Source organism: Carassius auratus, chromosome 6 (genome assembly GCF_003368295.1).
Source record: "Carassius auratus strain Wakin chromosome 6, ASM336829v1, whole genome shotgun sequence".
Classification (NCBI taxonomy): domain Eukaryota; kingdom Metazoa; phylum Chordata; class Actinopteri; order Cypriniformes; family Cyprinidae; genus Carassius; species Carassius auratus.
The window spans coordinates 26,675,651-26,688,390 of NC_039248.1; the positions used below are offsets into that span (position 1 = coordinate 26,675,651).

The window sequence follows — 12,740 nt, forward strand, 5'->3', positions numbered from 1 at the left end:
TCCTGTGATGTATACTATTATTGTGTTAAATATATTTCCCATGAAGTACGGATGCATACTGAAGTTGGATGAAAAGTATCCAGCCAAAAAAATCAAATACTGCTAAGTTTAATCTTTCGAAGCTTTTAACAGTAGTTTCAACAGTACTTTGATGCACAAGTAGCATGATCATAAATCGAGTTTGACAGTGCATGTTTGAGGATGGAGATGTACCTCACGTTCACGCTCAGTCTTGGTGAGGTTGATCTGCTTCAGGATCTGAGATCTCTGCTCCATCATCAGGGTCTTCTCATATGTGTACGCTGAGATATCACTGTCATGCTGAAGATACAGCAGAGAGATGCATATATACACTGCAGTTTTCAATAATTCTTACTGAAGTTAAGAGTTGCTCACGGAACTGTAAAGTTAAGAAACAGTGAGAAAAAACTGTAGAAATATACTGTAGTCTACAGTTTACTAAGGAATAGCTGATTATCTGGAGCAACTTTTTCTGAAAATGCAACCATAAATAAAATATATATATTTTTATAAATAATAAAAATGACAACAAAAGTAATTGCAAATGATTTTGACATTTATTGTATGACATTATTTGTAATTTCTGTTATATATTTATATATTATATATATGTGTATTTGTTTATGTATGATATAATACACACACATATATGCCCATCCAAATTAATATTATTTTTTAGTAACTTTTTGGAAAAATATTTAGATACAATTTTAACTGAAAAAAATAAATAATGTAATAATTTGAGCATTTATGGCAAATATTATTTGCATCCAGGAAGGATGGAAGTTATACATGTTTACTACAGCATCATTTACTGCCCCAGCTTTTTAAATATTTATTTAAATATGAAATATACCTCCACAGTTAATTTCTGATATTGATCTGCTCACCTTCCGTTGGCACAACCCCTATAAGGTTTTCAACTTTTCAACTTAAACATCATCCTGTTTCTCTCGGAGATGCTTTTGAACATAAGCACTAGTATGACAGTGAGCAGGTGCATTACCATCTCCACCACCTCCACTGCGGCGTCTATGCGCAGGTGATACAGGAAGGTGGTCAGGTCCTTCTTCATCTGGATGCTGTTATCGTCCATCTGGGCCACAGTGAAGATGCGCATCTTGCACTTCCTCCAAACCTACAGAACATCATCCACAGATGTCAACACGAGCTGCAGTGACTTAACTATAACATAATTCTGACAGAAATGAAGAGATAAAGCGCGTACCTTGTGCTGGCGGAGGAGGAAGGGCAGCAGCATCAGCATGCCTCCATCATGAACGATCCACCAGACGTCAATGTGACCCTCTGTGAAACGCTCTCCGTTTGACGGGAAGGCCGAGATGTTTTTGGGCACCAGCAGGGCTTTACTGGCAGCAGTGGTTTCTCTTACCAGCTCTGTAATGTAAACATGTTTATATTTATTATTTACGCTCATGGATGCATTATTTTTTTACTAAATTGAGACTTCTGTTTAATGATGTGGCTCTGATGTCATGCTTATTAATTTTTTTCATGCATAATTTTTGAGAATCGTCTTCACATTTGGTGCATTTAAGTTCCAAAAATAAACAAATAAAACATTAGATTGTCATTTTTTTTCTCCATATTTTAAATGATCTTTATAAAAAAGTATCGCAGGTTTTAAAAAATCAGGATTTCTGAAGGATCATGTGAGACTGAAGACTGGAGTAATGATGCTGAAAATTCTGCTTTTGATCACAGGAATAAATTACATTTTACAATATATTTAAATAGTAATTTGCTATTTAAAATTGTAATAATATTTCACAATAATACAGTTTTTATGGTATTTTTAACAAACAAACACAGCTCTGATAAGCATAAGACACTTCTTAAAAAAATAAAATAAACGAATCCAAAAATGTTACAAAATGATCCAAAATTTTACTTTTGAATGGTATATATATGTACACACACACACACACACATATCATGTGCATGAAAAATACATAACAATAGATATATGTAAATATATTAGCTAATTGTTTTTTATTTATATTTTATTTACTGGATTATTAAAAAAAGAGCATTATCATTTAGTTTTGATACTATTCTGGTTGAATTTTTAGTAGAAGTCATTATATTGTCAAATGTAACCCACATTCATTCATATTGAGATTTAAGATTTTTAACCATCCTTAACAGACTGTATCTACACAGAATCAATGCTCCAGAAGGATCAGCTGATAATTAAACACCTGTATTCAGCAGCACTGTCTATTCCTGTAACTAATTTTGACTCCATTCCAAATCAAATGAATTATACCATCGGCTGGTTTCTTCTTAAAATTCACAAGTGAACATCTGTGGTGTGAGACGTGAAGCTGCACCGGCTCAGTCTGGCTCCTTCAGAGCTTCAGAGTTTAGCTGTGATAACACAGAACAGACTCGCACCAACACATACGATGCAATGAGTTTAACAGCTGTCGCAGCGCAGGCCAGTGCGTTTGCTAAATCTTACATACTGACTGAGATAAAAATGACAAAATCTTTTTATTTTCCCCATCCCTTACCAAACAGTAGCAAACTTTGAGTACACAACTAGCTTACCTCTATGTTTGTAGTTTGTACTGCAAAAACTTTTTTATACTTTAAAACTTTAACTTTACATCATGCTTTAAGTATACTACTATGTCCTTATTTAGCTTTTAATTTGTATATATTTTGTTATCTGAGCATACAAAACATCCAAAGAAAGATAACGGTATCTACTTGTAAATTTGTGTACTTGTGTATTCTAGGGTCATGCATTCTTTTTTAAACAGTTTAATGTGGGTAAGTTTCATAAAAAATAAAAATAAGATTTTGAACAAAAAGCTGAAAAAGACTATGAATTGGTTTCAGAATGATAATCAAAATGTAGATGGAGTCCATCAACACCCCAAAGCTTGACCGTAATTATTATCTCTTCATCAGTCGACATTTTATTCCATAACGTTACAGTTTTGATGCTGTTTCATGTCAGATTACATGTGTTAGTATCTGGTGTTCCTTTTTTCTTCTTCACTTGTGTTTTTTTGGAAATTCTGTACAGAAGATGTGTACTAGCGCCCTCTACCGTATAATAATAAAAACACAGATTCTAGGAGTATAGCTCAAATATATTTAAACTTTTTGTAAGTATGTTATTTTAAGTATATTTCTGAGGAGTACATAAAAGTAAACTAAAAGCATACTTTCCTATTTTTTTTTTTTTAAAAGAAGTATACTAATAACACACATTTTTCGTAAGGGATTGCAGAAACAAGCTTACATAAAAATGGTTATGTTAACTGTTTAACTTCACTAAAAGGTTCTTTGGGGAACCAAAAAAAGGTTCTTCTATGACATTGCTGTGAAAACCACCTTTTGAAACTTTTTTTTCAGATATATTTTCTGTTTTGTTTACTTTATTAGTACAGGACAGTTTAGAAGTGACAGAAGAGAGGGAAAGGTCCTCGAGTCCGGATTAAAACTCAGGATACCACTGAACTATATATATATATATATATATCACTGCACACAAGACAAAACCTTATTTTTTAAGAGTGTAGTGACTTTTTTTTAAATCTACAGAACCCTTTTCCACTGTAAAGAACCATTGAAGGACAGTAAAGGTTCAATGGTTGCTAAAAGCACTTCATGGAATTATAAATGCCAAAACAGACCCTTTATCTAAGAAACTGTGCTTCTGTCTCTCACCGATGAAGTTCCTCCAGCTCTGATGATCCTCGGCTTGTTTCCAGTTGCGCGGCCAGGAGGCCAGAACCGTGTTGTGTTGAAGACCTCCCAACCCTCCGGCCTGGACCAAATGTGACGTGGCATCCCTCATGTTAGAAGAAATGACCACCTGACAGAAACCCTTCACCTTCTCTGCCTCCATGAGCTTCCTCAGAGACTTTGAGACACAGAACAACGTGGGGAAATACATTAGAACACAAATCAGTATGTATGCTGTCTAAGCAGGTAGTTCACTTTGTGTGAATGTCACCTGTTCGGCCTGCTGTCCTTGAGGATGGTTTTCCAGGTAGGTTCCCTCCAGCGCTGTGCCCACGATGGTCAGACCCTTCCCAGCCTTCAGCTGACTGGTCAGAGACAGCAAACGCGGCTGCTCCACATTCAGCTCAGAGTCCATGCTGACCAGGACTAATATCTGAGGTCTGAGAATAGAGAAAAGAATCAGAATTTTACATTTACACATGCGTAATTAGACAAGTAACATAAATAGTGTATTTTTTAAAATCCAGCACACACACACACACACACACACACACACACACACACACACACACACACACACACACACACATATATTTATGTTAAAACATAAAAATCTAAATAATTTAATATTAAATAAAAAAAGATATATAAATATATTTATACAAATAAAAATACACAAAAACACATACATGTTTAAAATAAGGTTACATTAATTATTTGTATAAAATACAATATCAATTTTTTTTTTTACATATTACATAAGTATAATCATATAATATGAATATGTAAATTACATAATAGACACAATCACACATAAAAATTTAATTAAATATATTTTATGTAATTATATTAATTGTTAATTAATAGGTGTATTAACAGTTTTATATTCTGATTTAATTGGTCAATTAATTTTTTCATTTTAGTCCGACATATTCTTCAAAATATTTTATTCCAGTAAGCTGACAAGGAAGCATTTCCATTTAAGTTTTATTTATTTATTTAATTTTTTTAAGTTTTTAATTTAATTTAATTTAATTTAATTACAGCCTTTATCTATTGATGAAAAAACTATTAATAAAAATATATAAATGATACAATTGTGCTTACAGAATTTATATAATAGTATTATTATAATTTATATAAATTGATCTATACTTTTTTTTTTTTTACCTCCAGTTCTTGGTGTGCGGTGGTCCCTCTTCCAACCTCATGAGGGCGAAGCGGGCCGCACTGAGAGACAGACCTCTTATTCCATCACCCCATTCCTTTTCTGCCCTGTCAGCACAGACACACAAGTACACACACATCTTTTTCACATCTTGTATATAGTATGTATATATATATATATATATATATATGGTTTACATTGGCTGCACATTACATTATTTATTACTTATTATTAGATCTGTTGAAATCCATGCTAAGTCAGCATGCATCTGTGTTTTAAATACAACAAAATAATTCATTTTTTTTTCCGTTAGTGCAGTGTATGTGTCTATTATTTTGCATACACTTTTTTGGCTTGCGTGCAAAACCTTGATGGACTAGTACATGCACTAGGTACTGTATCCCACAATGCAATGCACACAATGTGCATTTTGACCTTGCATTTTGATTCAGATTTGTATAAAATGATGAGGATGACATATGCATGCTGCTATTAATATTGCTTCTGTTGGTAAGTGTGCAGTATGTACGGTGCAGTATGCAGTAAGAATTCAAATCCGCACACACAGATCCATAATCCTGCCTCCAATTTTTTCCTTGTCTTTAATTTCCGGCGACGGATGCGGGTCACTGTTCGCTTTGACTCTGGAAGTGTTTCCAAAGGAAAAGCACTAAACTAATCAAATCCTGGAGCAGATTTCAGCTGTTCTTGGCCGGCTGGATTACAAGGGATCTGAAAATCCTGACAGGTCAAACGCCTGAAACTCATTTCTAATCCATCTCTTGGTCTCTCCTGACTCCGGGTCACAATCCACTTACCCTCGAAACTCAATATACTTGTAGATACAGCCGGCGATTCCCATTGCAACGATGGCGTAATACCAAGAACAGATGAACATGAGCGAGAGACAGAGGCTCATGCCAAGGAAGGATAGAGTCCTGTTGGAAAACAGGAAGGGACATGTTAGTGTACAAATACGAGGGAAGCCACAGCAAATGCCAAGGCATGGTGTTCTGGAGCTCACCAGTGGTAGAACTTGAATCGCGGTCTCCAGTTGGGCGTTCTGAGCAGAGTCTGAACAGCACAGGCCAGATTCACAAACATGTAGCACATGAGGAAAAACCTGCAGCCGCACGAGAGAAACAAACACAACAATGTTGAGAAAAACCCAGGATTATGGCTCAAATGTTTCAACCCTTAAACCACACTTAAAATGTACAACAATAATAGTACAACAATATAGAATTAAATAGCATTTATTGAAAACCACAATGACCCAAAAACAGTTTTCAAGCTAAACGAAGACAGTATTTTTATTTTTTTGTTTAGTGGATCATGTTGATAGTTAATACATTAATATTTTTTACTAAAACTAAACCTTGAACTACTAAAAATCTAACTGAATTTAAATTAAACATTGTTATTTAAGTATTATTTAAATAATATTTAATACTATTTAAAATTAATTAATTTTCCATTTTCTATTAATTGTTTTTTTAAATAATTTTTTAAAATATAATTTGTTTATATAATATATGAATATAAATATATCTATTGTATATAATATAACAAAAATACAATTTATATAACATAATTACATTAATAATTAATATTTATATTAACAGTTTTCATTTGAATTTTAGTTTATTACATTTCAGTTATTTTGTTATGTGTGTGTGTCTTTTTTAAGTATTTCGATTTATCTTTAATTTATTTTTATTTTAGTCTTCTTTTTAGTAATTTTAATCCTTTAACATATTTCATTCCAGTAATCTGACATGGCAACATTTCTAATTTCTCAATTTCTCTAATTTTCTGTAATATTTTACATTTTTATTTTATTTTAGCTTTACTTCAGCTGACAAAAACATTTTTTGAATAGTTTTCATTTCAGATAACAACAACAACAGATGAATGCTACTTAATTTATAAACTGTATTATCTAAAGCAATGACATTCAGTAATTTTTATGTGTGATATAAATGTGTAAACACTTGTTGTATGTTGTATATCCGTATCGTCTCTTACATGGAGAGAATCGGAGCGACGTTATCCAGAGAAGCGATGAGAATTCCACTCTCACAGATGCATGCGGTCAGGAGCAACGCCCAGGTGGGCTCCCCGTTTGCTTTGCCATGACCAAACACCTGAAACACACACACACACACACATAAATGCCCATGAATAGCTAAACACAAGGTCAGTGCTGGCAGCTCTTGGCCAGAGTTAGCTGCAATGTGAATCTGACTTTACGCTGAAAAGTCAAAGGCTAAACACTAAACATCATGTGTGCACGCTCACCCTGAGGAACGGCACGATGCCGTCTCGAGCGATGGCCTGCAGGAGACGCGGAGCACCTGTCAAACTCTGAAGCCCTGCACCGCAGGTGGAGAAGAAAGAACCGATGACGATGACCCAGGGTGAAGGCCACGCCAGTGTCCCGATCACCAGATTCCCCCTGACCGCCTCACCAAACCTGAAACACACAAACATACACAAATAACTATTGAACTGCTCAATAGTTTGGGGTTTTATTCAGCAAAGATGCATTTAATTGATCAAATGACAGTAAAGACATATTCTATTTCAAATAAACGCTGTTCTTTTGAACTTTCTGTTCATCTAAAAATAAAAGTATATCACAGTTTCCAGAAAAATATTAGGCACCAAAACTGTTTTCAACATTCGTATTCTTGAGCAGTGAATCACTATATTAGAATGATTTCTGAAGATCATGTGACACTGAAGACTGGTGTAATGATGCTGGAAATTAAGGTTTGAACACAGGAATAAATTACATTTTATTAACTGTCACTCACAATTTTGAACATAGACTTTATAGTGCACAATCCAAACTAAAATTTGTATAATTCATGAATGAAAACATTTTGTAACATGATATTGATGTACCATTTACATGGTAATGCAATGTCTGATTTCTAAAATGTGATAGAGAAGATGCAATGAAGAAGTCAGAACTCCTGTTATAATGTAGATTTTTGAGGGTGCACGTTTGTCATAAATGAATCTATTACTACATAATTTTTAACAAAAAACATTGGTAAAATATATATTTGGGGGTCTTAGACCTTTCCAACGATATATAGTTTGTCATGATTAGATTAGATTTAATTCTAATATAGTGAAGTAAATGTAGGCGTCCCGTATACGGGAAGTGGGGACAGTTAAAGGGTTAAAATATATTCAAGTTAAAACAGTTACTTAAACTGTAACAATATTTCACAGTTTTTATTGCATTTCTGCTTAAACAAAATTCAGCCTTGGTGAGAATAAGAAACTCCTTTTTAAACACACTCATAATCTCACAAACCCTAAACTTTTAAATGCTATTTTTTTTTGTTTTCTTGAACTAAATCATGTGACAAGAGATATTTTAAACACATGACATACTTATCTCTCAGCACCGTTCCCTCGATGCAGGAACCAAACAGAATCACGCTGGACATGTCTGAATACTTCAGTTAAAGAATACTGTTTTTTCTTTCTTTTTCTTTTCGGGTAATTTGGACAGTTCATTCCAATGAATTGCTTCAAAAACTTACCAACAACTACACAGGATTAAATTGTAATAAGATGAATACTGCCAGAGACTTTTAGCAAACTGATTTGATTAAACCCTAAAATGAGTCAAGTGGTATTTGATCACTAATATCATAAACTGTATCGCAGGAGGGTGTTGTATCCGACTGTGTGTGTTTCTCTATGAGAGGATACAGATGATGGAGGTGGTGGTGATGGCCAGGATGGTGCCGATGGGAATGGACTTCTGGGCATCCTGCAAATCACCAGATCGGTTCGATCCAGCCATGATACCTGTTCAAAACAAGACAGATCATAGAAAGGCTACAATGTTTGCTAACTAACATCATTCCTGTACTTCCACTTGGGCGATTTCATAGCTTTGATGACTTAAAATATGGAAAATCCACACTTTTTTAAAAATAAACTTTTAAACAAAAACATTCGTTATTGGAATCTAAAGTTCCATTTAAACATTCTTTAAACCTTTCCATTGCAAAAAAATGTGTAGTGGAAAAAAAGCTTTTTAAAAATGGTTCTAAAAAGGAAGTTTCCTCAGGAAAATGGTTCTTTTGTTACATCGCTATGAAACCCCCCTTTATTTCAAGAGCGTAGAATATTCTTATGCATTCTGATACACAAGGTCAATTTTCATAATCATAAATGATGGATGAGATCAGGGCTGTCAGGAGAAGACTCTACCTGTCACAGAGGGGAAGTAGATGCCCACCAGCATGGTGAAGAAGCTGGTGATGTCCGCAAGCACATAACGGTTGGTGTTGGTCGGTATGGAATCAGGTTCGACTGCGGCGGATAATCCCACTTTCTCAATGAAAGAACCCTTATCCAAATAATTCCCAAAGAGATTCTCTAGAAGAGAGAAACAAGGAAACAAAGGAAGAGAATATGAGCAAAGCGTACATTTATTTATCATCAGTGTTAGAGGCTTGTTCAGAACATTAACACTAAATATGAGCAATATGAAAAACAACGATAAATAGACACAGAGAAAAAAATACTTTATTTTAAAATCATGATACAAAAGTGAATGTCTTATGTTGGTTCACTAGTGTTCAAAAGTTTTGGGTCAGTGAGATTTGTATTGTTTTTGAAAGAAGTCTCATCATCCAATATATATATGTTTTTTTTTCTTTCTAGCCAGAATATATATATATATGCTAAATATATGATGTAAACAGTGAAGCTCAATTAAATATATTTTTTTAATTAAAAATTTCCATAAACCAAAATATTTTTCTATTTATTTCAGGGGTACAAAAAAAAACATAGTCTCACAGTAGTCTAAGTTTGGCTCTATTCATGGTTTATTTTTATTTAAATGTGTTATATGTTCATACTTGTTATAGGCAACTAAAAGACATATGTGTTATGTGTTTTCTAGGACTGAAATATATGGAGGGCAAAATATATGCTTAAATGCTTTAAAAAAAATACATGTATTAATATATTTTTGACAAAATTCAAAAATGACCAAAAATACTTCAGTAGAAATTAAATCTGCATAAATAGATTTTTGGCATTTTATATATTGGCATTTTAATATATTTTGTATGTTTTTAGAATATATATATATATATATATATATATATATATATATATATATATATATATATATATATATATATATATTCTAAAAACATAAAAAATTATTTATTTGAAAATATGTATTTTTGTTGTATGGCTCATTTTTATAAAAACCAGCAATGCTTATCATTTAAAATAACTAGTCTCTATTTGGAAACATTTTTAAATGTTTTGTTTATTTCTGTGATCAAAGCTAAATTTCCTTCAGAAATCATTCTAATATGCTGATCTGTGGTTTAAGAAACATTTGTTATTGTGAATTTTTAAAACAGTTGATTCTTTGATGAATAGAAAAAAAAATATATTATTTAAATTTTCATTTGTAACATTATAAATGTCACTTTTAATCTATTTGCAATACATTCTTGCAGCATAAAGTGTTCATTTATTTATTTATTTAAAAAAAAAACAAAAAAACATCTTATTAACACCAAAAGCAAGTTTATGATATGGCTGTATTTACCGCGCAGTATGCCACTCATAACTCCGGGGATTCCCTGTATTTCTGTGATGTTGTTGTTGGCGAAATAGCTGTCGCAGGTGGCATTCAGGAACTCAGAGTCGCAGAAGATCCGCCAGAGTTTGGTGGTGACCGTGGCGTTTTCTGTCTCGATGACCTTCGCACACACATCGAAGCCTTTCCAAACCAGAGTCCGGTTTCCCAGCACACACATTCTGTGGAAATAATTTCAAACTAAATAATTAATAAAGGACAAAAAACAGCTTCAATTAGATATTAGCGTTTTAGTGTTTTTCAGGGACAGTGTGGAATATTACAGGTCAAGTAGATGGCTAGGGCTGCATGATTAAACGAAGGAGATTGTCATGCATATCTTTCAGAGAAGCACGGTCCTGTGATCAGTAGTAAATCTCCATCCAAAAGCCAGAGGGCGCTCTCACACTGAAACTCCCAATATGCTCCACAGAAGAAAGGTAATGCATGTCTTTCCAGTGTTGTGGCTAGAAGGGATACAGCTGTAGCTTGAAATTAACAATGAAGTTGTAATTTACTGACAAGCTACTTAAAAGTGTTTTCATAACTGCACAATCGCTTTAATTGTGCGATTATGAAATCGATGAATTCTTTCTGTGATTATGAAAGCATAATTTGGAGGATGTTCCTGTGGCTCAGTGGTAGAGCACTGTGTTAACACAGCAAAATGTCATGGGTTCATATCCCAGGGAACATATATATATATATATATATATAGTATCCTGAATGCGCTGTAAGTTGCTTTGGATAAAAGTGTCTGTTAAATGCATAAAAGTTAATGTAATGTAAATTTCAAGCAGTTTACGTAACATGTCAATCAACTACAGCTCTGTGTAGTAAATGCTCTTCCATCTGAACCTGTTTCTGTATTCCAACAAGCCTTTACATGGCAAATTTGTGTCACTTATAATGTGCATTTGAAAAAAGCAACATGAGAAGCATTTAAAAACCTTTTGTCCCACAAAATACAACACATAATGACTTGTTTTTATTCCATTGTGCAGCCCTACTGACAACCGATATTTTGAACCGATATTTTTGCCTGGTGTAAAAATTTTAAATAATGTCAAAATTAAGAATAACAAAGGCTCTGGCAATAATGTTCTTGATATGCTTTTAAATTTTATCTGCAAATCAGTTTAGAAAATGACAGATACCGATAAACATAAAACTTCTTAATATCGGTGCCGATAATCGGCCAGGCCAATACTTGGTCGACCCCCATTAGATATATCTGATATATGTGATTGTAGTATTTGAGGCACATACGGGAAGATCGGAGGATCGAAGGCGGTTTTGATCACTCCAGCATAGACGGCGAGGATCGAGCAGATGACACAGGCGAGGAAGAGCAGAGCCAGTTTGTTCACATACTTTACTCCTACAAACACCACAATGGCCATGAAGCTGAGCACCAGTGTGCCGTAAACACGCATGTTGTTCAGCATGGCTGCTTCGGCCTCGGCTCCCTCCAGACCCTCCATCTTAAAAACAGCCGCTTGTGGTACGATGTACACCTGAGATAGGAGGAGAAAATGAAGAGGAAGGAGGATCAAAGGATAAAAGGGAATCAAAAAGAACAAAAATGTTTAGGTCTGCCAATCAATATTCTGTGATAAAATAATTTTCCTCAGACTTTAAGGACTTAGTCTTTCATGTTTATATACTGTAACTGTGCTTTTCTGACAAAAACTGATTCAGATAATCATTTCAATCCAAAAAATACCCAAAAGGACTAAGTTTGGCGTTAATCTTTCCAACAAACTTGCTTACGGAGACTTAAAAGGTAATTGTTTTATTGTTTTGTGTTATTTACTTGTTTACAACAAAATCTGAACAGTCAAATATAATGGGGGAGTGTTAAAGGTCAGAATATCAGAAAAAAGTATGTACTAATGATAAAAACAAACCTCATCAAACAAACAAGGTGAATCTAAAAATAAGCATAAAATTACAAAAAAAAACAAAGAATAGCAAACAGACAAAGAGGGATAAAATAATGAGAGATGTGTGAGATTTAGAGTGACATAGGGAGTAAAACAGACTAGTGTGAGTTCAGTTCTAGAAGCACTAATTGAACTAGTCAAGCGTGGTATTAATAATGCAAATGGACTGCCATTAGTTCTTATTAGAGACCTGACCTAAATTATATCCAATGCCATAAACTTTTGGGTGCATGCGCTTACCGCT

At 33.8% G+C, this 12,740-nt stretch overlaps 1 protein-coding gene across 4 annotated transcripts in view; it reads right to left on the bottom strand.

Annotated features, from left to right (window-relative positions):
- LOC113104862 (solute carrier family 12 member 5-like) overlaps window positions 1-12,740 on the bottom strand; it is a 129,741-nt gene that overhangs the window by 3,375 nt on the left and 113,626 nt on the right. For all 4 annotated transcript variants that reach the window (XM_026266153.1, XM_026266149.1, XM_026266152.1 and 1 more), the window contains 15 exons: window positions 11,820-12,067; window positions 10,521-10,732; window positions 9,155-9,322; window positions 8,648-8,746; window positions 8,324-8,381; window positions 7,214-7,388; window positions 6,941-7,059; window positions 5,937-6,035; window positions 5,731-5,850; window positions 4,915-5,019; window positions 4,016-4,184; window positions 3,727-3,922; window positions 1,250-1,419; window positions 1,028-1,159; window positions 214-321 (listed from right to left, as the gene is read on the bottom strand). In XM_026266153.1, coding sequence (XP_026121938.1) covers window positions 214-321; window positions 1,028-1,159; window positions 1,250-1,419; window positions 3,727-3,922; window positions 4,016-4,184; window positions 4,915-5,019; window positions 5,731-5,850; window positions 5,937-6,035; window positions 6,941-7,059; window positions 7,214-7,388; window positions 8,324-8,381; window positions 8,648-8,746; window positions 9,155-9,322; window positions 10,521-10,732; window positions 11,820-12,067 — 2,178 coding nt within the window. The remainder of the gene's footprint in view (window positions 1-213; window positions 322-1,027; window positions 1,160-1,249; window positions 1,420-3,726; window positions 3,923-4,015; window positions 4,185-4,914; window positions 5,020-5,730; window positions 5,851-5,936; window positions 6,036-6,940; window positions 7,060-7,213; window positions 7,389-8,323; window positions 8,382-8,647; window positions 8,747-9,154; window positions 9,323-10,520; window positions 10,733-11,819; window positions 12,068-12,740) is intronic.